Below are 27404 nucleotides of genomic sequence, written 5' to 3'. Positions count from 1 at the left end.
ACCCTGCATTCTTTTCCTGACAGATTTACATTGCTATCCTAAGCAAGGCTGCTCAGAGTCATACCCAGACCTATTCAGAGGGACTTGGGGCTTTCTCTTCGGCAAGTGACTAGTATTTTGGAGACTCAGGTTCAAGTTCCCATGGAAGCTCGCTGGGTGACCCTGGGCCAGACACACTTTCTCAGCCTAACCCACCTCACAAGGTTATTGTAAGGATAAAATGGAGGAGGAGAGAATGATGTAAGCTGATTTGGGGAGAAAAGTGGGGTGTAAATGGATTAAATAAAATAAATGAATTGTTCTGGCTGTGTGGGAAATGGGTGCATTCACAAGTTTATTTAATGTGAATTAGTTTTCTCTTTTGCGTGGCATTGCAGTTGGGTTCCTGGCTGGAAAAGTTTGGGACTGCAGGCCAGCTGCTTGCGGGGAGGGAGTCTCTTTTGATTGGGGAACCCACAAGGGGGAGAAAGCTTATAACCTTTTTATCCCTTCGTTGCAGTCCTAATCCAAACTGAGATCTTATTTGGGATCCGGTTTCCCTTAAAAACCAACCAAACAGAGAGATCAATTTACAGATCTCCTGACATCTAGTGACATTGATTCAAGTAATAGTTAATAGCATTGAACAGCAATGTGATTTTTGTGTGTGTGTTGGTGTCAGCGTGGACTTCACCTGGTCTTGTTTCTCGGGAGTCCCAAAGTTGTTCAGTCCCCTGTGTTTTCCTGTCTAGGTTGAAACATCAGCAGAGTCATGATCCTCCGTGTGGGACTCTGCCTTGGCCTCACTGCTGAGATGGTCCAACAGTTGAAGGACAATGGTGTCAAAACAGGTAAAGTCTGGACTCCCTTGGGAGGAGAGGAAAAAAAGAAAGGAACCTTGCGTCCAATTTGGGAAAAGGTGTTGTCTTTAAAGCTTGCAGGCAACCCTGCAAATGTCTCACAACTCTCTGTAAACCACTGTGAGAGTCAGCATCGTGTATTGGTTTAGAGTGGTGTCCTCTACTCTGGAGAACTGGGTATGATTTCCCATTCCTTCACTTAAAGCCTGCTGGGTGACCTTGAGCCAGTCACAGTTTTCTCAGAACTCTTAGCCCTGCATACCTGTGGGGAGAGGAAGGAAAGGCAATTGTAAGCAGCTTTGAGACTCCATAAGGTAGAGAAAGGGGGGGATATAAAAACCAACCCTTCTTCTCTTTTTCCTCCACATGAAGCCTACTAGGTGATCTATGGTCAGTCACAGTTCTCTCAGAAATCTCTCAGCCCCACCCACATGACAGGGTGCCTGTTGTGGGGGAAGGGAAGTAATTTGCAAACTGCTTTGAGGCTGCTTAGGATACAGAAAAACATGGTATAAAAGCCTACCCTTTTAAAAATAATATTTGTATGGCACCATCAAAGTCCATGCTGGTCAGAAAATCACAGAACTGAGAGAATTGAGTCCCTGCTCCAAGTGGCTTACGGTCTAAACGAACATATGTAATTGGGTATCCACTCCACTAGTTAGAAAAGCAGGACAAGAAATATGCTAAATGAAGCCTGAGCCCATTTGCAGGAAGGGCAAGCTAAAAATCAAATAAATCAAAACTATATTAGATAGGGTTTGTGTTGAATCAGACTAACGGTTAAGACCTTTGTATATTAGATCTTGGAGACCTGCTGCTAGTCTGAGAAGACAGTACTGACCGTGATGGACAAAAATGGTCTGGTTTAGTATACGGGAGATTCACATGTTCAGGAATGTAGTTAAGGACTGTAGGTTGTCTCTTAAAAACACATGGTCAAGGGATGCAGCCATGGAAACTAAGCAGGTAGAGCCAGCATCAGGTGTTGGTCTGGTCAGAGTACATAACCAAATAAAGCAGCCTTCTACTGATTCAGACCCCTAGGCTATCTAGCTCAATATTATTTACTGACTAGTAGCAGTTTCCCAAGGATTCAGACAGAGAAAGGCCTTTTCCAAGGTTTGCTACCATTAACTGGAGAGTGGAGACAGTGGCTTGCAACCAAACTACTTTTTCTACTACTGTTACCATGAGGATCTCATGGTGGTGTACATGACCCACGTCTTCCTACTGTAGATTTGGAGGCTGAGATTGAGTGGCTTGCCTAAGGTGCCACTCGATTCATCCATGTCGGAAGCAAGGTTTGAACTCACAACTTTCTGAATTTTATTTTCCCCCTCTTAGGCAACAGTATATTCTGCTGTTGCTGTTCTCTAATGCACGTTGAAATCAAATCCCAAATTGATTTATTACTTTTTTTTAAAGCATAATTTTATCTTTGTTTTAAAGTATTCAGTTTTGCAGAGGGGTCAGGTCCAGTGTTTCCTCTAAGCTGAGTTCGTGTGAGCTAGCTCACAGATTTTAGCCTCCAGCTCACACATTTTGGTCTTAGCTTAGGAAAAATGGCCCCAGAGCAAACTAAATTATGCAGTAGCTCACAACTTTAAAGACAGTAGCTCATGAAGTGGAAATTTTGGTCACAAGACCCCACAGCTTAGAGGGAGCATTGGTCAGGTTTACCTTGAGGTGGGAAAGTGTGTTATCTTTTTGGAGGCACCATAAGGCCATTTTATTTTTGTGAGCCTTTAATGAGTTTTAAACTGGTGAGATTTGGGTAAGAGGTGGGTTGGTTTTTTTAAATTGTATTTTGTATGCTTTTCATGTTGGTTATATATATGGCTTTGAGCCACAAGGGAAAAGTGGGTGTAAACAGGGCTTTTTTTTTTGTAGCAGGAACTCCTTTGCATATTAGGTCATACACCCCTGATGTAGCCAATCCTCCTGGAGCTTACAGTAGGCCCTGTACGAAGAGCCCTTTAAGCTTTTAGAGGATTGACTACATCAGGAGGGTGTGGCCTAATATGCAAAGGAGTTTCTGCTACAAAAAAAAGCCCTGGATGTAAATATTTTAATAAAATAAAGTAAATACTTTAATAAAATAAAGTGTATGTATAAATACCTAGTAGGGCAGATATCTGGGGAAACTTCTAATACTTACTTACAGTAATTGCGTTATTATTTCAATCTGTTTCTTTTTTCTTTTTCCCAAAAAATGTTCTTTGCAGTGATGGATCTTGTCTCGACAGATCTGGAACTGATTGCCCGGAAATGTTCTTTATCTTACAAGGTGAGTGTTGGCCACTGAGATATGCTGTCTTATTATGATTGTGTTTTTCAGCATGCAGAAGCGGTTACAGTTCTCATTTTGTTGACTGATTTCCAGAGTAATAAGAACTCTGCTGAGGTCCCACATGCTACTAAAGATAGGGGATCTGGCTGATTCTGTTAGGAAGCAAGAGTTAGTTTATTATTAGTTTTCCCTATCTGTGACTAAGACACACACAGTCTTTGAGCAACAGAGCAACATAACTATAGGTGCTAGTGGCAAATTATATCCTTTCACAGGATTTTTTTTCTGGAAGGGGCACTGGGGGACACTAATTTAATTAACAAAGCACAAACAAGAGGAGAGGAGGGTTGGGGAAACACGGAAGGGTGTGTCTGGCAGATATGGGAGGGGGTGCTGCCTGCACGGCCTTCACCTAGTTATAGCCCTGCCTGCAAATTCATAAATAATCTTCAAAATTTGTTCCTGAGAAGGTTGACTAATGGAACAGGCCCAAGATCCATACTTGGGTGGAGGTGCCAGGGCTAAAACCTGATGTGCCAGGCAGGTGCTGTGCTGGTGAGCTATGAGCACCTCCTCATTAATAGATGGTCTCTATCTCTCTTTTTTTGAAGGCCTTGGTTGCTGTTCGACGTTTGTTGCTGGCTCAGTTTTCTTCCTTCCCTGTCAACGGTGCTGATCTTTATGAAGAGCTCAAGAGCTCCACCGCCATCTTGTCTACAGGGAGCAAAAGGCAAGGAGGTTCATTCCCATCTGGGTCCTTATGGACAATTGTGATCTCAAACTTGACCTTGTATCCTTCTAGGACTTTGGTCACAAAGATGTCAAATGGTGGAGTGTTCTTACAGCGTCTGTAGAGAATAATAACCACTGGTTTCTTCTGGAGATTCAGTGCAATGAGGCTCAACAGTGATCCCCTTTGCAAGGGATCAGTGTATTCCAAATTTTGTTCGGTTTCTCATTTGTTCGTCTTTTAGTTTAGACAAGCTTCTGGATGGCGGCTTGTACACTGGGGCGGTGACAGAGCTCACGGGATCACCTGGGAGTGGTAAAACTCAGGTAGGCAGACTTAGGGTCGAAACGTCTGGCAAGAGAGAGCGTTTTTCCATTTTAAATGAAACGTTTTGATCTTGCTTTTCGGTTGCCATATTTTTCTCTTGCTGCCCGTTCCTAGGTGTGCCTCCACATTGCGGCGAATGTCTCTGAAAGCCTCAAGCAGGGTGTCCTGTATATCGATTCCACGGGGGGGTTCACTGCCACTCGCTTGCTGCAGCTACTCCAGGGCAGGACGGAGGCTGAGGAAGGACAGGTCAGTGTTTGCTTGGCAGGGCCAGCTGGCATCCTCACCTGCCAGTGCCCAGAAGCACAGGACGGTTTTTTTAGTTCATGGCACACACAAAGCAGATTGGTTCAGGAAGACCTCTTTATCAGGAATCTCTTTTTGTCAGTTTTAGCATTTATGGGAGTTTGTAAACAGCCTTTGTTGTGTGTATTGTTGGTTTTAAAAAAAAAATTCCAATGTGGTGTGGGTTAAGAATGTTAGATTTGGGAGACCCACGTTCAGTTCCCCACTCATGCCGTGGAACTTGCTGGGTGACGTTGGGCCAGTCACACTCTCTCAGCCGAGTCTACCTCTCAGCGTTGTTGTGAGGATCAAATGGAGGAGAGGAGAACAAGGTCAGCCGCTTTAGCTTCCCTCTGGGGAGAAAGGGGGTATAAATGAATGAATTAAACCTGTCTTGATGCTCTGCAAAAAAAGAAGGACTATAAATGAAGCAAATAAGAAGTTCTGCAGAAGTGAGATGTTGCAACCCACCTGCTTGTTTCTAGGGCCACTGCTGGTCACCAGGGGCTGCAGATTACAGGTAAAGAATGAGGCCAGATCACTTTTTTCTACTTGTTGTAGCTAATCAGCAGGGGGCCAGATGCTCTCCTCTCTGAGAACTAGTGTGCTGTGGTAGTTATTAAAGAGACTGAACTGTAAGCAGGATAGAGACGGAAGCAGGATAACCCGTTTGCTCTTGCCCCAAGTGCTTGAAGTAGCTTTTAGTGGTGGCATTCTCATTTCTGTCTGTAATATGTGATCTACCTTGAAGGGCTGTTGCAGAAATTACTGAGAGTATATAAAGGCTTAAGAGTTTCTATGATTGCTCTGTAATATGTCCTCCCAAAACTTCTTTTCACTCTCCTTTCAAATCCTGCTCTGAGTGTTGCTACAGAGAGTGAATACAATGAATACTGGGCCAGTGGTTTCTGATTGCTTCTTCTGTAGAATCTTGGACTCAGAGCAGAGGTGCAGCCTTTTGAGGCAGGTGGTAACAACTGTCCTTCTGTATCAGACCAGTGGTCTATTTGTTCAGCATCTGTCTTGCACAGTGGCCAATCAGTTGCTTTGGAAGGCCAATGAACAGGCCACAGATAGTGTCCATCTTTGCCCGGGTCCTCTGCCTCTCTTATCCTCTCCTCTTTACAGGTAGAGGCACTTCAGAGGATCCAAGTTACTCGCGTGTTTGATGCCTACAAGCTGCTGGATGTCTTGCACGAGTTCCGGAGTACCGTGGCTCAAGAGGTGGGAGCCCTTCAGATCAGAGCCCCTGATAACCTCAGATGTGTATTTTGCAAATGAACAAAGAAAGAGGGTCATGACTTCATCCTTCATTGGTGTCCAGATTTGGCTTGTTCTGAAGGCCACAGCCTATCATAAGTTGGCCAAAGATGCCTGGTCCGTCTGCTCCCAGAGAACTCTGGGACAAGATGACATTTCCTGATTGGGACTTGGGGTCTGGCATGGTGTTGTTTGGGTCCTTGTTTCTGGCTGTGTGCTGCTCTCTGTCCATTTCCTTTCCTTTTCTTTATTGACCTTGTGGGTCCCTGTGTCTTTCTGCAGGTTATAATTGCATCTGCACCAGTGAAAATTCTAGTGGTAGACTCTGTTTCTGCTGTGATTTATCCTCTCCTGGGAAGCCGGCAGCCTGACGGTGAGTATTAGAAGCATCTGTCTGTCTTCCCATGAACACTGATATTGTTTGCCTCGGTAATGTGCAGAGGGTCTTGAAACCGCATAGCAATTGGGAAAAAAACAGGCACTTGCCCTTCCTGTTCTAAAAGGCAAGAATCTTCTTTCCCTCAAGTCCTTCCTTGCCTTTGCTTTGTTTCTCAACAAGTTGACCTCGACCCTTCACCTCTGGCCATGAGAATGTTTGTGAATGTTCTGTGTCATCTCAGTAACTCAGCTATAGGCTAGAAAGACTATGCAGGCAAGGACAAACAACAAGGAGAGGGGGTTTTTTTGGAAGAGCGATTGGCGTATGTCTGAAATACACGTTACATTATAGTAGCACTCCCTCCAGAATATCACAAGCCACCATGTCTAGGTTATCGGAAGCTCTGACTGTATGCTTGTGCAGAAAGATGGCTTTGTTGCAAAAGGTATTACTCTTTGTAAAAAATACAGTTCTGACTGGATTCTGGATGCCATGGCTATTTCTTTCTATAGGCATGGCCCTCATGATGCATGTGGCTCGGGAACTGAAGACCCTGGCCAAGGAACTCGGAGTGGCTGTTGTGGTAAGCACTTCTCCCCTCCTCTGCAGTCCATTATGAATATACAGAATTGCCTTATGTAGGGTCCCTCTAGCTCAGTATTGTCTATCTGACTTTCCAGGGTCTCAGACAGAGACCTCCCCTCAAGAGCAAAGATACTTGATTTTGTATACATTTTTAAAAAGCGATCGGTGAATTCGGCCCATATTTCTGTGGAACATATTATGTTCTTTCAAGGCATGCAGCTAAATCTTCTGACTCGCTGCCTTAATGTTGACATGGGAATTTTCATTCCAAGTGTTAAGCTTTTTCTGTTTGTCTGGTGGATTTTTGGCAAAAACCTCCTCTTGTTCACCCAAAATCATTTCTGTTTTCTTCTGAAGTGTCGTTTGTTGGTCCAGAGGGTGGCGGGAGTAACTGCTTTGTCTGCCTTCTTGACATACACAGCGATAGAGCAGTCGCAGAGATGGAGCTAGCTGTTTTCTTTCAGGTGACCAATCACGTGACTCGAGATGCCAGCAGTGGGCAAATCAAACCAGCACTGGGTCGTTCCTGGAGTTTTGTGCCCAGTACTCGTGTGCTCTTAGAGAACAGCAAGGAACCTTGTGGGAAAACCAGTGGCTGTCGAATTGCGTCCTTAACAAAATCTCCTCGGCAGGTGAGGGCACTTGAAGATTGTCTTTCAGGGCCACAGGTAATCTTGATATGTGTGCAGGAGCTCTGACAGGAAAATGGCTAACCATTTTTGTTTCTCTGTTTAGTTTTGGAGCATCACTTAGAGTGGAGGGGAGCAATTGGAGCCTGTTTTTCTGGGCACTGTTTCCCAATACCAGAAATAGAGGCATGTGAAAGATGGTTTGTACCCCTTCGGCCTAGACCCAGGGCTATTTGCTCCCTGTCATGTCCTCACAGGTTGACTGCTGGCATTAGCAGAGAGCAGACGCAAAGTCCTTCAACCTGTGGGAAAACTAGATTACATGCTTTTGAAGTAAGACACAATAGCCATTGTTTTGCCCCAGAGTGGTTTGGTTTGCTCTGTGCTAGGACAGAGGTCTCAGTTATGAGGTAAATCTGATACCCCAGGTTTTGGGTGTTAGGTGTAAAAATATCCTACCTTCTGCTTAAAGAAACCAAAACATTACTTCTCAAGGCATTTTAGGATAGGCAGGCAGCAACTTTTAGTTTTCTGGACAGCCTGGGAAGATAGCCATTTGGAGATGAGCTTGAGATGCTGTTTTGAGGGGGAAGAATACAAATTTCTATACACACCCAATAACTCAAAATGTTAGTGTTTTAGATCACTGGGAAGTACTCTGGAAATTTCAATACCTGTGTTAATGAGACCCAAACCCTTACCTTGGCAGCACATAGGTAGTACTCTGTCATGATTTAAATCCTAACTCAAATGTAGAAGAAGGAGGAGTGGCAGAATGGCTTGTACTGTTTCAGACTCCAGGTTGGATGTTCCTGAAAATTTCCATTTTGGAATGCTCCAAGTCCTTTATGTGAAAAGCTCCTTTAAAATAGAAATCCAGCACAAGGTAGGGGAGCAGGTCCTTTCTCCCTGCTTGGCTAGTTTGCTGTTTGCAGGGAGTTCTTGTACATGAAGAATGATGCCACACTGGAATCCAACACCATCTCTTTTTCTTGCATGGGGGTGTAAGGAAGGGAACCCCAAGTGCAAGCATGCAGACCAAGCGGCTGGGCTATGCAGATAGTAGCAGGCTGAGATATCCGTTATTTCTTCTGAAATCTCCAAGACAAAAATAAATGAATTGCAATTGATGGATGCTGTCTCAGGAGTTATGGTGGTATTAAGATGCCCTGTTTCTGCCCCAGCTGTTGCAATGGTGGGCATTTGACTCGTTATATGATTGTGTTTTTGAGAATCTACAGAAGGCATTTTTTTTCCTTCGCATATCTCCCTCTGAATTCTACCTTTTTCTTGGGTAGATAGCCAAATTCTCATGCGGGCCAGAACCTCTTCCGCCTTTCAGTCTTTAAAAATTAACCACTGTTTTGTGATAGCACATTTCTTATCTTTACAGCCAGTGGGGATTCAGGTGGATCTGGACCTTGAGAACTGGGAACCAGTGGAAGGCGCTTGTTAACACCTGGAGAAGGACTGTAATGGAAGGTGCTCACAGGTGTGGTTTTTAAGCCAGTTGGTAGCCTGCTTGGAGAGTGACTCTCTTGCATCTCAGAAACTGCAGGTTGCAGATGTCAGAGTGGAGAGGGATGGCCCAGAAGAACAGGAAAGGAGAAGCTTTTCTCTCTTTTGTCTTTGTGCATTGGCTCCCCTCACCGGCTGGAAATGGCTGTAATTACACCCACTTAAGCTGCAGTGCTTGGGTTCAAGTAAGTGGTAGCCTGCAGCCAAAGTGAGACATTGGTTTTCTCACTTTGAGCATGCAAAAAAGCCCAAAGAAAGAAAGAAAGAAAGAAGACACCCATACTGGAAAATTGCCTGGAGCTGTCAGACAAGTTAGGTGGATGCAGAATGCTTTTCAGGTCAGTTTTAGGCAGTTTCTCACAAACCGTTGAATTGGTAAATTGATATCTTACATTGCTTTGGCTTGCAAGTGGGGAATCTCTTCACTGAATGTTGTTATATATATTTTTAAAAATCAGTGCAAAGTAGTTTATATCAGTGGGGTGCTACATTAAATACCACATTCTTCTTGCTAGTTTTCAGTATGCAGGGAATGGATTTGGATGGAGCAGCATTTCTCCATTTATTTTAGTTAATTTATACCGTGCTTTTCTCCGCAAAGTGGTAACGCAGCAGTACTGCAGTACTGTGGTCTGAACTCTCTGCTCACGACCTGAGTTTGATCTGGAATCTGGATTCAGGTAGCCGGCCCAAGGTTGACTCAGCCTTCCATCCTTCCGAGGTCGGTAAAATGAGTACCCAGCTTGCTGGGGGGAAGTGTAAACCACCCTGTAAAAAGTCTGCCGTGGAAACGTTGTGAAAGCAACATCACCCCAGAGTCGGAAACGACTGGTGCTTGCGCAGGGGACCTTCCTTTCCTTTCTTCCTAGCTGAGACCCAAAATGATGTACATACTTCCCTGTTCTCCGCTCTGTCCTCACACCAACCCTGTCAGATAGGCTAAGTTGAGAGTCTGTGACTGGCCAAAGATCATTTAACAAGCTTCCGTTGGAGGGGGGAGATTTGAATCTGGACTATAATCACTACACTACACTGCCTCCCAGTGCCTCCCTGCAATATGAAGTGGTTCAGTCCAGGCACAAAGTTACCAGCTCACCTGCCAAGCATATTAGGCCACACACCCCTGATGTAGCTAGTCCTCCAAGAGCTTACAGTAGGCCCTCTACTAAGAGCCCTGTAAGCTCTTGGAGGATGGCTACATCGGGGTGTGTGGCCTAATATGTAAAGGAGTTCCTGCTACAAAAAAAGCCTTGGTATTAGGACCAAATAAAGCAGCAAGTGTATGAGCTTCATGAAACTCTCTTCTTCAGGCTGGATATTCCTCCATATCCAAGGGATTAAGACTCTGCAGATGATATTTCTGAGCATGGATGTGACTGGACCCTGTGTGTTCCTCCGAATGGCTGCTGTGAGAAGGTGGCGATCTAGATTTAGAAAAGTCCATCCATCCATCAGGCGTCCCTACAGCTTTTCCTTGTAATTGGGAGCAAATGAGTATTATGAAGGACAGAAGTTTCTCCCCTCAGTCACTTTGGGTTGTAGTGGATGGATGTGCTGTTTTCCCTATGAATTTTGTTTCTGCCATGATGTTATGTGTTCCCTGTCTTTGCATTTTACTGTATTTTTGTTTGTACTGGATGTGCTTATTTATATCTTAACATTTGTAAAACTTATATTTCTGGAACTTAAGGATGTGTGTGTGGTGTATTATATATGTATAATTTCTTCAGTATTTTAATATTTAGTAAAATTCCAGGCCCTTGAGCTGGCTTTCAATAAAAATGTAATGCTGGTTGCAATAATGGCATAATGATATTTTGTTGTTAATTGCTTAAAAATGGTAGTCAATGAAATGAGTTCACAGCACTTAGTCTGCCTTCGTTTTAGACACGAGACTTGTTCCAATTAAAATAATTTAAACCCAGAAATTGGCCTGCCTGATGACATTAGGAAGGCTTTCTTGTTATGTTATGTGCACTTCTAATTTTTATCTTCAGAAATATTCACTTCCAACAGAAACATTCTGCTGTGGCAGCAGTTGGGGTCTGCCCCTAAATTTCTTCTCATTGCGTATTCTTAGAGCCAGCTTCGACTTAAAATGCTGACAATTGAAAACGTTTTCCCTCCCTCAAGGGAATACATTAAAAGCGTTTTAAAAAATTTATTTTTAATTTTTTAAATTTAATTTTTCGTGATTTTTGTTCAGTCAACACTAGTGGATTCGAACTCGCGGAATCTCCACTTTCCCGCCTCCGGTGGAAACTCTCGCACTCGTGTGGCTAAGGTGGAGGCGTGATTTCGCTTCTCTAGATAAGTGGCTCTTCTAGCTTTCACCGTCTTCTCTATGGCACGAGCCGCTCTGGCGCGACCCTTGTCTCCTCCCCCAGCCCCTCTCTCGCCCTCTTTTGCCCGCGTGACCAACCTTCGGCCCCGCCTGCCGGCGTTGCCATAGCAGCGGTCCCGCCGCTGCGCATTGTGTGGCTGGCGGGCCGGGCGAGGGGTGGAGTATGGTGGCCGGGCTCCACCTCTGCCCGTGCTCCACCCGCCCACCCTTTTCTCTCTGGCTCAGTCAGTCTGAGTTCGGCCTGCTGGGAGGAGGACGCGGAGCGGAGGTGAGGAGGGGCGAAGGACGGACCCTTGCCGGCTGTACCATGTAAGGAGAAAAAGGGGGGGGGGGAGCCAGTGAGGGTCAACGAGCGGCCAGGGGGAGGGGCAAGAGGAAGGTGCTGGGGGTGTCAGCCGGGGGAGGAGCTTAATGGGGCGGGGCAAGAACTTGGGGGGTTCTGGGGGGAAGTGGAACTGGGGCAGAAGGAGGGGTTAGCTGTTGCCCTGGGAGACAGTTAGCAATATTAACGTGGCCTTAAGGGTTAATGCGGGGGAGGCGACGTTGGAAGAAGGGGGCAAAATAAGTTGGATGGTGAGTGAGAATTGGGGAGATAAAAGTTGAGAGAAGGTCTGGGAAGGGGGTTTATTAAAAGAAGAAGACTGCAGATTTATACCCCGCCCTTCTCTCTGAATCAGAGAGTGGCTTACAAACTCCTGTATCTTCTCCCCCCACAATAGACACCCTATGAGGTGGGTGAGGCTGAGAGGGCTCTCACAGCAGCTTCCCTTTCAAGGACAACTGCAAGAGAACTATAGCTGACTCAAGCCCATTCCAGCAGCTGCAAGTAGAGGAGTGGGGAATCGAACCCAGTTCTCTCAGTTAAGAGTATGCACACTTAACCACTACACCAAACTGGAAAATATATGGAGTGGAGTGTTGGGTGTGAGTGGGAGGGGCTCCAGTAAGTATACAAGGAGGGGGCAAAAAGTTGGGAGGGGGAGGCATGTGATCCTTAATGAAAGGCCCAGTTTGCCTAAGGAGGGCTTTAGTGGGAAACGTGGAAAGGTCTCGCTTACCTTGAGAAAAGGCCGGGGCGGAGGTACCACAAAAAGATTTCTGGATCTGGGAAGGGGGTCTTACTTGAGGAGATGGGGAACTTCTCTGTGTATTGGAGGTATGAGAAGTTTTTTGGGGGGGGCAGGTAGTAATCTCTTTGGGGGAGGGTATAATTTTTAAAATTTTTTATTAACATTTAGTACCTATGTCTTGCGTTTCTGCCAAATTAAGTCTACCAGAAGTGAGCTTGAGAGGGAAGGGTAGATAAGAGACCAGAAACTCTTAAGGAGGTATATAATTCACGTGCCCTAGTTGAGTGCTGGTGGTAAAAAGAACTTGTGAGGAGTGCAGGACTAAATCTGGAGCAAAGAGACCTGGGTTCAAATTTCAGTGCAGGACAAGATAAATAGGTGTCTGGAGTAAAATTTTAGGAGAAGGAGGAGCTGAGGGGCCTGCGGGGATAGCTGCTGTCCTCAAAGATCTTGGCAGTCATGTGGGAAGAGAACTTGTGGGGCTGAGGAAGCTAGGAGAACTGGTGTTCCAAGATTGAGGGATCTGGGTGCAGTGGAATTCGTTGGGGAACATGGGGAGGTAGGGAGTAGTTGTTGCTTTGAGCGATCCAGGGTCAACAAAGAGGATGCAGAAAGGAGAAAAAAGGGGGCTGGGGAGGAGAGAAATGCTGAAGGGCCAGACTGGGAAAAGGGCAGAGGGGTTTCTAGGTTTGCTTAGAATGGGTGATCTAGGGCAGGAGGGAGTGGGAGATTTGCCATTTCGGAATGGATGTGGGATGAAGTGGGCAGGCTGAAGGCCTTAATTTTGTGAGACAGAGAAGAGGGGCAAGACCTAGAAGTATACATTGCGGGAAGATCGCCCACTCTGTCGGTGTGTTGGGAACAGTCAGATGTTTTGCTGTGATATTGGCCTGCTGAATGTTTCCTGTTTACTCCTTGGCTTAAGAGGTCTTTGAATGAGCAGCGACTGGTTCCTCTGAACTCATAAGGAGTGACTGTGAGCTGAAGTCCTTATCCTCCTGGGGAGAATGTTGATAGGAATGCACCTTTAAACAGGAACAGTTTCCATCTAAAGGCACTTCAGCCCTGAATTATTTCACCTCTGTATGGTCCTCATTGCTGGCTCTGTTTACTCCCCACCATGTACAGGGAGTGCAGCTGACTGCTCCTGGAGTAAAGTTTGAGAGAACAGGGTGCTAATGCAACTTGTGTTGCAGGTCTGCCCTGTGTTGTTTGGCGAGTGTTGTAATTTCGGGATATCAGATGTCTTCAGGGTCGCTCTGCATTCATGGGATTCTTCAGTGAGAAATGTCTTGGGGGCAACTTGGTGATGTGTGGGAAGGACTCAATTGTGTCATGTTTTGATCCTTCCTTCCTTCCAAGTTTCCACTGAACTTTTTAGGGGTAGTAGTAACTCACTTTAAGGGAAATCCCCTCCTGTCTGCTTCTGTGCCAGAAGCGGCGAAATTAGCATTCTAAAAAGCAAGTCACAGAAAATACATGTTGGAGACAGGAAACAGGAGGCCTGAAAGATGTGTGGGCTGTTGAGTCAAAGGTGGTTTGCTGGCTCTGAGAGAAATGGTTTCTGTTGTGAACAACCAAATATTGGAAAAGTAGATTTTCACAAAGCATTTGCACTGAAACTTCTGTGCTCTAAGAGATTTGCTGTAAAGGCGTATGTATTTAAGTGCACATAAAGCTTTTGAATCAACAGAAATTGTTTCTGCCATACAAGCAGTTGTATGTTTTAGTGAAGTGGGTCATAAGAGACACCGAGGGATTGTGCTATAGAGTTTTTGACAAGCATAACCTTTGCACATCTGTCAAAATGACACAGAAGCGAGTTCATTGCCAAGGGTTTCCACCCCCCCCCTCCCGCCATCAAGTCACAGCTGACTTATGGCAACCCTGTGGGGTTTTCAAGGGAGGAAACAAACAGAGGTGGGTTTGCCATTGCCTGCCTCTGTGTTGCGACCCTGGAATTCCTTGGTGGTCTTCCAACTGAGTAGTACCCAGAGCTGAACCTGCTTAGCTTCTGAGGTCTGATGAGATTGGGCTAGCCTGGGCTATTGCCAAGTTAGTAGAGTCCCCTCCTCCCTGCTTTGAAACAGAACAAGTTGACACCCTAAAACATGTGGTGTGAGGGGGGGGGTATGTGGGCTTTTTTGCCTTCAGAATAGTTCTGCAACTTTCCCCACCCTTCCTTGTGTCTCAAGGCATCAAGAAGAAATAGTTTTGGGTTTCACTGCTTTGTTTAGTTGGGCTGTGGAAAATGCGGTGTGTGTTTACCTTTGGCTTATCTGCAGCAGTTGAGAAGATGGGCAGAACATTACCAAGCCCTAAGGATCAGTGTTACTGCTTGAAGCCATTTAGTCTTTATCAGTTTGGCTGCTGGAGGGTATAGCTTGTGTGGGGTAAGAAGAAATACCTGGATATCCCCATGATCCGGATGCCAGCCAGATCTTAATTCCAGAGAGCAGCTGTTAGTTGGGAAAGCAGATGCTCTTAGCTCCAGTTGGGGGTCTGTGTATGTTTTTATGGGGTCTACTGAAAAGGTTTAGGGGTGCTCCTGAACCTGTTGTGGCTCTTGGAGAAGCCGTTGGGGCTATTTGTCAGGAATTGGGGAGGGACGGTGGCTCAGTGGTAGAGCATCTGCTTGGTAAGCAGAAGGTCCCAGGTTCAGTCCCTGGCATCTCCAACTAAAAAGGGTCCAGGCAAATAGGTGTGAAAAACCTCAGCTTGAGACTCTGGAAAGCCGCTGCCAGTCTGACTTTGATGGACCGAGGGTCTGATTCAGTAGAAGGCAACTTCATATATATGCCTTTTTATCATTTAACAGCTAACCCATTACCTTTCACCTTTCTTGAATTTTACCAACTCAGCAACCCCAGTCTATGTTTCGGTCACCTCCCAATTGGACTGCTGTAAAACAGTCTGCATGGGGCTGTCCTTGAAGGTCATCTGAAAACATTAACTTTCCCAGATTACAGTGAATTACCTTTTGCCTGGCATTGTGTGAGCGCATCCGTGAAATCCCAGATCAAACATTGCAGCATGTTTCTGGATGTAATTCAAAGTACTAGCTTTCATTTTTGAAGCCTTGCAAGATATGAGAGCAGCATACTTGAAAGACCATAGGTCTGGATAGACCATAAACCATAAGTTTGGATAGACCATAAATCTATTTAGATCAGCCCAGCATCTTCTTTCAGATAATTGCCTTTCGAGAGGTCCATGTAGCCCTCTGTTTTTCTCAGCTGTGGCGTTTCGGGATGAGCTGCCAGAGCAGGGGCAAAGGAAGACCCATCTTCCTTGGAGGGATTTCCCAGAGGGTGTAACTCTGCTTCACTTGTTTCAGAAGTCCTTGGGTGAAATTCTAAAGCTCTGATCAATCCCAGTGCAAAACTAGCCGTGCTTCTCTTAAGTTACTTTAGGAGGGAAGGGAAGAGATCCTACCTCTCTTTTTTCCTCAAAGGGTCTTACAAACCAGCAAAATAAATCAACCATTAAAAGTTTTGTTGTTGTTTTGCTTAGATTTGTGAGTGCAATCTACAAAAGGTTCTAAGAAATCACTCAGTTGCATCGCACGGACCTATTTTGCCAGCAGGAGGAGGAACTGCCCTGGCTGATGGTAGTGGAGGGGTAAAAGGTTAAGGTAGTCCCCTGTGCAAGCACCAGCCGTTTCTGACTCTGGAGTGATGTCGCATCACAACATTTTCATAGCAGACTTTTTACGGGGTGGTTCGCTGTTGCCTTCCCCAGTCATCTACACTTTCCTTCCAGCAAGCTGGGTACTCATTTTACCAACCTCGGAAGGATGGAAGGCTGAGTCAACCTGGAGCCGGCTACCTGAAGGTTGACTCAGCCTTCCATCCTTCCAAGGTTGAGGCATTCAAATATGGCTTGGAGGTGAACCCAGCTGCGCTTGGTGGAGGGAGAGGCAGCAGCAGACCTGCTCACGCCACAGAAGCTCTCTGGGTGACCTTGGGCCAGTCACTGTCTTACTGCCTAACCTACCTTACAGGGTGGTTGTGAGGATGGAGCGGAAGGGAGCCCTATAGTCTGCCCTCAGCTCCTTGTTGGAAAGTTATGGGTAGGGTAGGGGGCAAAATGGGTCTGTGTGACGCAACTGAGTGATTTCTTAGAACCCTTTGTAGACAGCACTCACAAATCTAAGCAAAACAGCAGCAACGTTTGTAAGGGTTGATTTATGTTGCTGGTAGTAACTCCATTTGAGAAAAGCAGAGGTAGGATCTCTTCTTTTCCCTCTGAAAATATGAGAAGCGTGGCTAGTTTTGTACTTTAGGCGAAACTGGCCAAGGATTCTCATGACACCTGCAAATAAGTGTGCGATAAAAGTTAGCTGCCCCTGGGCTAGAAGAGCAGTGTGGTGGAGTCTGGTGGGTTCTTTATAAAGCACAACTGCAGAGGGCAAATCCTCAACGTGCAGACTTCTGCCCTCTCCCAAAAGCTTTGATCTGATGTCTCTGAACTCAGTATTGAAAGGCATTTTAAATAGGGTGGTTTTTGCTTCTCTTAACGTGCCAGATTGCATTGGTCTGGTATTAACCGTGGCCTAATAAGGCACAGCAGAGAAGAGTGGAGCGTTGGACAGAGTGTTGGACCTAGAAGACTTCGGTTCAAATCATGCCATAAAAACTCACTGGGTGATCTTGGGCCAGTCACTATCTTACAGCCTAAGCACATTACAGCGTTGTTGTGAGGATGGAGAGGGAGTCATATATTCTGCCCTCGGCTCCTTGTTGGAAAGCTGTGGTAGGGTAGGGGCAAAATTGATAGAACACAGTTGTGACGTAGCGCCTTTCCAGGTGGTTTTACGGTTGTGGATCCATGTTTATCTCTTGAATCTGGACCTCGTTTACAAAGGTTCTTGTCTTGCTTACTGCCTCCCCCAGCTATAACACAGAAGCAGCTACTGGGCATTAGATTGACGAGATAGGTAAACCTGGCAATATTCTCAGATGCCAGCCTCCTTTAAAAAATGAAACAAACATTGGTACCGAAGACATTGAGCATGCTGGATATTTTGTTTGAAGCATTATTATTTTGCCTTTCGATGTGATGCACCCGAAGCTGCTGCTTTTCAAAACAACGAATTACTCTCTCCATTTACAAAACTATTTCTCAGTGTAATGTATAATCTCAGCAATTCACAACAATGTTACAATACCAAATACGCAGTTAGAAAACCATTCTGTGCACAACATAGCTACTGTTCATAAATCATGATTCTTTCTAAATCCAGTCCGACGATAAAAAGAACCGGTCCAATTTCATTTCGGATGTGAGCCATCCTTCTAGGGGCCGTCTTCCATCTTCATAGGTTCAGTAGACTTGTAATGCCACAACAGTTCTTCAGTACATGACAAGGCACTTCACTGATCTGTAGTGGGCAGCAAAGTAAAGATTGAAACCTTTTTGGGAAGTGTAAGAATGTGAAGTACTGGATGGGGTGGAAGCGCCTTGTCATGCATTGAAGAACTGTTGTGGCACTACAAATCTACTAAACCTATGAATATGGAAGAAGGATGGCTCACGTCCGAAACGAAGTTGGACCAGTTCTTTTTATCGTCGGACTGGATTTAGAAAGCATCTTGGTTTATGAATGGTAGCTATGTTGTGCACTGGATGGTTTTCTAACTGCATATTTGTATTGTAACATTGTTGTGAATTGCTGAGACTATATACTACACTGAGAAGTAGTTTTGTAAACGGAGAGAGTATTTTGTTGTTTTTCCCAGTTCATTGTTCCCCTGTGGTCCCACTGTTTGCTGACGTCCTTACAAAACAAAGCAATAAAATGCAAAACCAGATAATATCCGCTCAGTAAAAATGCGAACGGCCGCTTTTTTAAAAAGCCCTCTTTTGAATAATATCTGTGAGCAGCTCAGACCAGGAAATGTCAGAGAAATCAACAGGAGAGGAGGAAGAGGGCAAAGATTTCCAACACGCAGAAGATTGACACAACTGCGGGAGGAGCAAGGAAAGAAAAACGAAAGTGTTTTAATGTCGGATGGGGGAGGGGGATCTAGATATGTTTTTCACGTGGTGGCTGAAACTCCACCTGCTGGGCATCCTTCTGAAAGGCTAAACCCTGCCTCTCCTTTCTTCCCCCCATTTCCCTACGTTGGATTCTGAAGTTAGGTTCTCCAACTTGAAGGTAAGGAAGGTGAGAGAGAGAGAGAGAGAGAGAGGGTGGCCACAAGCAGCAGTGATGGGAGGAATCAAGCGGCAGAGCAGAGAAAGTGCAGCTATGTGGTGGTTTTTGTAAGAACTGGCAGAAACGGGGGAGGCCTTGAAGAGAGACAAGCAGCTCAGGGCTATATATGTTAGCTCAGAACATATATATGAACATATATGAAGCTGCCTTATACTGAATCAGACCTTTGGTCCATCAAAGTCAGTATTGTCTTCTCAGACTGGCAGCGGCTCTCCAGGGTCTCAAGCTGAGGTTTTTCACACCTATTTGCCTGGACCCTTTTTTGGAGATGCCGGGGATTGAACCTGAGACCTTCTGCTTCCCAAGCAGATGCTCTACCACTGAGCCACCGTCCCTCCCCTAAGAACACCTCTCCAGGACTGAACAGGAATATTGGGTTTTTATCTTATTACATATGCTATTGCTAAACCCATTCTCACTGAGTATAGCTATATATCCACAGTATTTCTATGTATTTCTCTTTTATAATAGTGTATCAGAATAATGGTTTTTTTGTACTGATATACTCAAATATCAGAATAATTTTTTTTTTGTATTGACATGCTCAAATAAGGCAGGGTGGCCAACGGTAGCTCTCCAGATGTTTTTTGCCTACAACTCCCATCAGCCCCAGCCAGCATGGCCAATGGCTGGGGTTGATGGGAGTTGTAGGCAAAAAAACATCTGGAGAGCTATCGTTGGCCACCCTTGAAATAAGGGATATTGGCTGTTTATCTCATCACATACACTAACCCATCTTTCACTATATTTTAATGTATTCTTTTTTTCCTAATGGCAAACTAGAATGATGTTTGTGTGTGTGTTACATGTTTAAATTAAAGCTCTTGAGAAACTAATGCCTTCATTTTAAACCCAGAGCTAACATCGCAACAGATACTTATTTATGCCGCCTCACATGGGCATCAGTCTGCTCTTCTGACTTTTATTGCCCCCTTGTTGATGCAGCCCAGTTAACATAAACTAACAATCACCAGACCCCAAATTGTGCTTCTCTTAACCTGCTAACAAACATTTCTATGATTTTGTACACTAATTCACTGCCCACTCTCTCTATATTAAGGGCTGTTTGCCATTCCAGCCTATTGTCTGATGAAGTGTGCTTCTAGCACACGAAAACTTACGTTCTGAATAAAACTTTGTTGGTCTTAGAGGTGCAACTTGACTCCTCCTTTGTTCTGTTGCTTCAGACCAACACGGCTGCCCACTTGGATCCAGCTGAGAAATAAGTCTCCATTGGTTTAATGGGGCTTATTTCCAAGGTGTGATTCCCCCGTGGGCTGAGTGAGAGTGATTTCTAAGTAAACAGACAAAGGAGGATTCTGGGGTTTTTTCTCCCCTGCATCTGACCTGGGTAGCCCAGGCTAGCCTGGTCTCGGCAGATCTCAGAACTAAGCAGGGTTGGCGGCCCTGCCTAGTATTTGGATGGGGTCAAGTGGGTTTGTGTGATGCAACTGAGTGATTTCTTAGAACTCCTTGTAGACTGCACTCGCAAATACAGTTGTGAATCCAGAGAAGCCTTTGCGGCAGCCTCTGTTTCTATGAGTGCCATTGTCTGTTTTAATTTCTCCTGTGGTTGCGTAGACAAGGAATACCAGGGTCAAGGCACAGAGGCAGGCAATGGCAAACCGCCTCTGAACGTGTCTTGCCTTGGAAACCCCCTGAGGTCACCATAATTCAGCTGCGACTTGGTGGCAAAAAAGGGTGGGGGAGCGTCTGACAAATATCTCTTTGGATTTCAGATCTTTGTAGGGATTTTGCATACAGGATTGTTGCTGAATTGAACTGCATGGAGAGGGGCAGGCTAGGTGTGTCTGGCAATCTCTTGGTATGCACAGGCAGTAGGATCATGCCACTTAAGGCTGCATTAAAGGTGCAGGAATCACATTTGTGAGCGTGCCTCTGCTTGAAATCTCCCTTGCAAGCAAAAATCTAGCCCCTCCTCCGGTCCCTGTCTCACTTGCAGATGCTAGTTTTTTGCTTGCTTTTTTATTTTTTACTGGCGAGGTGCTTCCCTGGGAAAGAGGAGCCTTTGCGGCAGCCTCTGTTTCTATGAGTGCCATCGTCTGATTTAATTTCTCCTGTGGTTGTGTAGATGAGGACCTCAGTGAAAGTGGTTCTTGGCTTGTAGGGAAGGTGTTGGTTCTTGTGTCCTACAACAAACTGGTAAGTGAAACAAGAAGATCAAAGAGGAGTCAGGAGGAGCTGGCAAAGTCACAGAGCTCCAGGCTTGTTTGTTTACCCCACTTCTTTGAATAGTTTTCCACCTACCAACCATCCTGGGTGGATTGGCATGACTCACCTGTGCCCTGGGCAGAGGGTAGCTCATGAAATCAGTTGCCAGGATGACCTTGGGGGTTGTGCACTTGCCCATTTAACCAACAACAACAACAACAAACAAACAACAAACAAAACCAGATGTATCTCAAAACCTCTGTTGTTATGATGATATTGGATTTATATCCCGCCCTCCACTCCGAAGAGTCTCAGAGCGGCTCACAATCTCCTTTATCTTCCTCCCCCACAACAGACACCCTGTGAGGTGGGTGGGGCTGGAGAGGGCTCTCACAGCAGCTGCCCTTTCAAGGACAACCTCTGCCAGAGCTATGGCTGACCCAAGGCCATTTCAGCAGGTGCAAGTGGAGGAGTGGGGAATCAAACCCAGTTCTCCCAGATAAGAGTCCGCACACTTAACCACTACACCAAACTGGCTCTCCAGACTGTAACTGGTTTGAGAGGTGATGTGATCAACATCTTCAAGTACTTGAAGTGCTGTCATATAGAGGATGCTGTGGAATTGTTTTCTGTGGCCCCAGAAGGTAGGACCAGAACCAGTGGGTTGAAATTAAATCAAAAGAGTTTCCAGCTCAACATTAGGAAGAACTTCCTGATGTTAGAGTGGTTCCTCAGTGGAACAGGCTTCCTCGGGAAGTGGTGGACTCTCCTTCCTTGGAGGTTTTTAAACAGAGGCTAGATGGCCACCTGACAGCAATGAGGATCCTGTGAATTTAAGGGGGGTATTTGTGAATTTCCTGCATTGTGCAGGGGATTGGACTAGATGACCCTGGAGGTCCCTTCCAACTCTATGATTCTGTGATTCCAGTTTTTGCATAGCCAGGAGATGACTTGATTGAGGCCATCTTGATACAGTCACCCATGAGATCTGAAGTACATATACTTGAAAATGAGAGCCAATTTGATGGAATGGTTAAGAGCTGGGAACTCTGATCTGGAGAGCCGAGTTTGATTACCCACTCCTCCACATGAAGCCAGTTGGGTGACCTGGTGTCAGTCACAGTTCTTTCAGAGCTCTCTGAGCACCCAGAATAAGTCTTAACTTGCCACAAAAGAGCTAGAGTTTAAGGCTGCCAGGGAATCTTCAGATCTCCCAGCTATACGAAGCACAATTCCATATGATGATGATGATGATAAATATTACTTGAAAGCAGACAAGTGGAACATGAATAAATGTGCTTGTTTTTAAGTTGCCACAAGGCTCTCTTTCAGAGATCCCAAACCTGCTGAGTCTGGTTGGGATGGGGAGGGTGTCTGTTGGAATGTTGAGAGGGGATCGTGGGCTGCCACAATACAATATCTGCCCTTGGAGGCAATCACCAAACCTTGTGGTTTGACATAAAAACATAAGAAAAGCCCTCCTGGATCAGACCAGTGGTCCATTTAATCCAGCATCCTGTCTCACACAGTGGCCAACCAGTTCCTCCAGAGTTCTGACAACAGGATGCAGAGGCTTCGGCCTTCCCCTGAGTGACGTTGCCTCCTGGCACTGGGATTCTGAGGCTGATTGCCTCTGGATGTGGAGGTTTCCTCTAGTCGTTATGGCCAGTAGCCACTGACAGACCTCTCCATTAATCTCTTTAATACCCTTTTAAAGTCTTCTATGCCTGTGGCCATCAGTGCATCCTCTGGTGGCAAATTCCACATTTTAATCACTCGCTGTGTAAAGAAGTATTTCCATTGGTCCATCCTGAATCTACTGCCAGCAGGCCCATAGCCAGAAAATTTCAGGGGGGGGGGAGGGGATAAAATTTTAGTTGGAGGGGGGGCTAGGGGCCCCAAAATGACAGTTGGCACATCTGGGGCTTTTTTTTGTAGCAGGAACTCCTTTGCATATTAGGCCACACACCCCTGATGTAGCCAGTTCTCTTGAAGCTTACAGTAGGCTCAATACTAAGAGCCCTGTAAGCTCTTGGAGGATTGGGTACCTCAGGGGTGTGTGGCCTAATATTCAATAATACAAAAAAAGCCCTGGACACATCATAGAGTGAAGCGTGTCCAAACAGGGAAAGGAGAAATCTGTGGCTGGTGAGCCGGGGAGAGAGATCTGTCCCACAATGACTCTCGGAATGCAAGTGGGAAGGAGGTGGTTTCCATGCCACAAACAGCCTCCCCACACAGGCACCATCTGTTCAGAGTGGCAGCAAGAGGCTGTGAGCAAAGGGGGCAGACTGGAGGACCTCCAGTGGAAGGGCCATACAGATGGAAGGGGGGGTTAAATGGCCTGGCCCCTCCTGGGCCCCACTATAGCTACAGGCCTGACTGCCAGTCAGCTTCATTGGATCCCCTTGAGTTGCAATCTTTTGAGAGAGGGAGGAAAAAGTTCTCCTTGCCAACCCCTCTCCACCTTATGCAAAATCTTGGTTCCGAGCCCAGAATTCTGCAACGATGGAGACAGCTGCTTCTGAAGAGGTACACCCTACAGACATGCAGGTGATGCCTCTTAAGGTCTTTTGAAGCACCTCCTACACTGACAAATTGGAAGAAGGCCCAGATTGGCCCTTGACTGCAGAGGGAAGATGCTTCGGCGAAGGAGTGCGCGGGCACCAAGGAACACACAGGCAGGTTTCTGTTGCGGATCAGTGCTCCATTTTGGGGAGGTGGAGTATAGCAGACTAACAGTTCAGCTTTATGTAGAATGATTACAGCCTGAGTCACTTGAACTCCATCAGAAAGTTAATTTTATAGTACAATATTATGCATCCGGGTGTGGGGCAAAGGGTCAAATGTCCAACTAGGATCTGGGAGGAATCCCCACCCTGCCGTGGAAGCTTGCTGGGTTACCTTGGGTTACTCAATACATCCTTGTGAGGATGGGATGTTGAGAGGATGGAAGTATAAGCTGCTTTGGGGACCCCGTTGGGGAGAAAAGGGGGATATAAATTGAGTAAAGAAGTCCATTAGATGCAGCACATAATACTGCGGCATAAAGTATTTGAGTCTCTGGAATTTAACTAGTAGTTAACATGCTTAGGATTTGAACACAAGATCCAAGAAAAAGTGCAAGTTCTCCAGAATTCTTTATTGCACGAGGGGTTGCAGGTGTTGGCTACGGGAGACTTCCTTGCATTGTCAGCTCCTTAAAGTGGGGGGAGAAGCTTGCTTGCTTGATCTAATGCCTAAGCTACAGCCACTGAAGAAACTACAATTGCGCTTCATTTGAAATTAAATCACATTGTTACAATGGAGGCATAGAAAGCTGGCCACAATAGGCATTTCTCTCATTGCTTTGGTGTGTGGGTTTTTCTGGGTTTTTTTAAGAGCATGCTTTCCTTTTGATAGAGGCAGCCATGCTGGTCTGAAGCAATAGAACAAAGTTGGAGTCCAGTAGCACTTTTAGGACCAGCAAAGTTTTATTGAGAATGTAAGCTTTTGTGTGCACGCGCACTTGGTCAGACTAGACTTTCCTCTTGGGCAGCTGACACCCTAGTTTGCTTAAACATCCGATCTGTCTGAAGGGTCAGAGGGTGACTGGAAGAGGGCTAGAAGAGCCGCAGCAGCCTCTAGGAAAGATCTGAAGCTCTCTTGGCCTTGCTTTCTGTCATGGAATAAGGGATAGCAAGGTTGTCTTGGCTGATAGGACCTCAGAGTTCAGTAGATTTAAAAAAAAACAGTCGTTGACTATTTTTTATTTTATTTTTATTTATTTTAGTATATTTCTATTCTGCCCATTCCCCGTAGGGCTCAGGGTCCATGGCTATAGGGAGAGTATGACTGAACATGTTCTGTAGTCCTTTGCTTTGTTGACTCATTGTGGTGTGGTGGTTGTTACTCAGCGGTTAACGAGCTTCAGGCTGTTGATTGTCTGAACTATTCCCTGTGGATGGTCCTAGATATTTTTGAAGCTTAGCAGCCCATGCTTAATGCCAAACCTTGGCCAGCAACCTTTCATTTGAGTACAAGAGGAGAGTCGATGCGCTGCTGGGGCTGCACCTTTTAATCCTATATGTGCTAGCTAGTGCACCGAGAGGAGCTGCGTCATGCTGTCTTTGCAAAGAGAGTTCTCCTCTTGTCACCCTGGTCTGAAAAGGCACTTTGTTGCATGCAACAGCTTTTCCCCTGAAGCAGGAACACTGCTCTGATTTGAGGCTTCCTAGCTAGCTTGATGAAAAAAAGCCACCTGGGTGGTATTGGATCCCTATGACATTGCTTGCTTTTGAACATGACGGCTTTGTCTTCTGCTGAGCCGTACTGGTGGTCCTCATAGCCTGGCAGTGGCATAATCTCAGGCAGGAAAGGTCTTTTTCACCAGCTGCTGCCTGGAGATGCTTGAGGTTGAACCAGGAATCTTTTGTTTGTATCCTATTGCTGGAGTTGCCCTGACCTGTGGGCTGCGGACAGATTACAGAGAGGGAGTCAGTACAAGGGGACACTCGGTAAACAATGAAATGGGAATTGGGCTGTAGAACCAACCAGAAGTCTAAAAAGCAGAGCTGAAGCAAAGCATAAGTGTTAATGTGATGTGTTGAATGGTGCAAAATTACCCAACGGGATCCAACCCACAGCCAACTACACACAGTAGTATAGACCATGGTTCCAGGCAGGGCTTTTTTTTGTAGCGGGAACTCCTTTGCATATTAGACCACACCTCCTGATGTAGCCAATCCTCCAAGAGCTTACAGGGCCTACACTTTAAGCTCCAGGAGGATTGGCTACATCAGGGGTGTGTGGCCTAATGTGCAAAGGAGTTCCTGCTACAAAAACAGCCCTGGTTCTCGATAATTTATCTAGGTATATTGCCTATGCAGAAAAGCCCTCGTGAACAATTCAGCTTTGCACAGTTTGCAGAGAGCCAGGAGAACAGGAGTTAGCCAGAGTTCCTCAGGCAGGCTGTTCTACAACGTGGGGGCCAGTAGAGCAGATAGTGCTGAGCCAGGTGGACTGGCGACAGGGCTCTCTACTAGGTGGCTCACAGTTTGTGTGTTCCCTGTGAATCCAGCCTCTTGCTTATGTATCCCAATGCCATTTCTTCTAACTGGTTCTACTGGATTGTGGGCAGAAAAAAAGGTCTTTCCAGTACTTGAAGTCTGAGGTCCTTTAGGTAGATGCTCAGAAGGTTGGAGTGTAACGAACTTTAAAATACATAAGGAAGTATTTATTGCACAGTGTAACAATTAAAAACAAGATAGATACATGAGCAGTGCTAAAATCCATTAACTGAACATGAATCACGTAACTGCATCTCTCATAAAAAGCCACTAGACCAGATGCATTTTGGCTCCGAGAGCCTTCTTCAGTGGCCTAAAACCAAATAGGACGCTCTTAAAACCATTCACAGCAATTAAAGGCCAAGCAGGTTTGTAGTATGTCAGTGTGAGGGTAGGCTTCATGTAAAAATCAGGCCTGCAGATAATTCTGAGCCAACCCATAAAGAAGGCTCTCTCACCAATTATGCCGCCTCTGGCCAAGTATCCGTCATCTCTGCGTGTGCTAATGTGAATCTAGTGGTCCGGTGGTTTTTTAGGAGATACGCAGTTTTGTGATACATGTTCAGTTAATGTCCAAATTCAGTAGGTTGGATTTTAGCACTGCTTATGTACCTATCTTGTTTTTAATCGTTACACTGCGTGACAAATACTTTGTTATATTTTTAAGTTTGTTATACTCAGCCTTCTGAGTGCCTGCCATGTTGTCGTGGTTTGGGTTCCTTCCCCCCCCCCCCTTTTTTCTTTTTCCAGTCTGGGGTCCATTAACCAGAGCTAACGCGGCTTTGCAGTGTGCCGCTCTCCCTCGTCCGTGATGCTGCGTTCCACAGCCTTGCATCATGCGCCTCCTGCGCCCTGCTGCTGTGCTCCCTTGAGCTGTTAGGATCTTCAAATAGCTGTGGCTTAGGCAACCAGCTGAATATGTGGATTCCTGGGGTGGGAGGTGAGATGATGCTCGGGCCTACCTGGAACGTTGAATGTAGGCAGCTCAGACCATTGGGCTGCATCTTTGCAGAGATTGCATGGCAGCTGCAGCCCTCCCCCCCCCCATAAAGGTGCATTTGGCTAGAGCAGGGATGGCCAAACTTGCTTAACGTAAGAGTCGCATAGAATAAATCTCAGATGTTTGAGAGCTGCAGGACGTGAATGTCAGATGTTTGAGAGCCTCAAGACAGGAAGGAAGGCAAATAGATGGTGGGAGGGAGAGTTGGAAAGAAAGCATCTTTAACTTAACTGCATTCTCTAAGCTGCCAGCTAACTTGGCTTGGAGAAGTGATTTAAAGAAACAAATGCCTTCTACAAGCTGACCTATGGGGCAGTGGGGGCTTTGAGAGCCACACAGTATGTGTGAAAGAGCCACTTGTAGCTCCTGAGCCACAGTTTGGCCACCCCTGGGCTAGAGGTTCTCTTTTTATAACTGTTCTTTGCTCAGCCTGCATCTCTTAACAAGTGTCTGGGGAGGGGAGGGGAGGGTTGGGGTTTGTTTTTTTTTGAGAATTTAAGGAGCCTTGGAAATAGTCTTGATGCACTAGAATGCCGTTTTCTCATTGCAGCAAGCAGTTCTGTGGGGAGAACCTTTAACGTCCAGCTCGAACAGAAAGAGCTTGCTGCAGCTATGACTTCCACCATGGCTTGTTTTGGCAGCAGAAGAATAATGGGACAGCCGAGTGCCTGTTAAGCAAGCGGCATTGCCTGCATAGAGAGGCTG

At 45.8% G+C, this 27404-nt stretch overlaps 2 protein-coding genes across 4 annotated transcripts in view; both read left to right on the top strand.

Annotated features, from left to right (window-relative positions):
* The first annotated feature begins 703 nt into the window (after window positions 1-703).
* On the top strand, window positions 704-10773 carry RAD51D (RAD51 paralog D). Of its 2 annotated transcripts, none has more exons than XM_060258920.1 (11): window positions 704-830; window positions 3068-3129; window positions 3744-3862; window positions 4107-4188; window positions 4304-4438; window positions 5603-5698; window positions 6017-6107; window positions 6626-6696; window positions 7163-7330; window positions 8721-9183; window positions 10156-10773. In XM_060258920.1, exons 1-10 carry the CDS (start codon window positions 752-754, stop codon window positions 8781-8783), a joined length of 966 nt encoding a protein of 321 aa, XP_060114903.1. In that variant the 5' UTR covers window positions 704-751; the 3' UTR covers window positions 8784-9183; window positions 10156-10773. The 2 variants fall into 2 exon arrangements, with proteins under 2 accessions (XP_060114903.1, XP_060114902.1); XM_060258919.1 differs by having other exon boundaries at window positions 710-830; window positions 8721-9030.
* Window positions 10774-11325: 552 nt separating this feature from the next.
* The window catches only part of RFFL (ring finger and FYVE like domain containing E3 ubiquitin protein ligase), a 53789-nt gene continuing 37710 nt past the window's right edge, over window positions 11326-27404 (top strand). For both annotated transcript variants that reach the window (XM_060258915.1, XM_060258916.1), the window contains exon 1: window positions 11326-11498. The gene's annotated coding sequence lies outside the window, so the exon portion shown is untranslated. The remainder of the gene's footprint in view (window positions 11499-27404) is intronic.

The sequence above is a fragment of the Heteronotia binoei genome, chromosome 18, assembly GCF_032191835.1.
Source record: "Heteronotia binoei isolate CCM8104 ecotype False Entrance Well chromosome 18, APGP_CSIRO_Hbin_v1, whole genome shotgun sequence".
Lineage (NCBI taxonomy): Eukaryota > Metazoa > Chordata > Lepidosauria > Squamata > Gekkonidae > Heteronotia > Heteronotia binoei.
The sequence above is the reverse complement of the archived record's forward strand: the minus strand, read 5'-3'. Positions and strand labels throughout refer to the sequence as shown.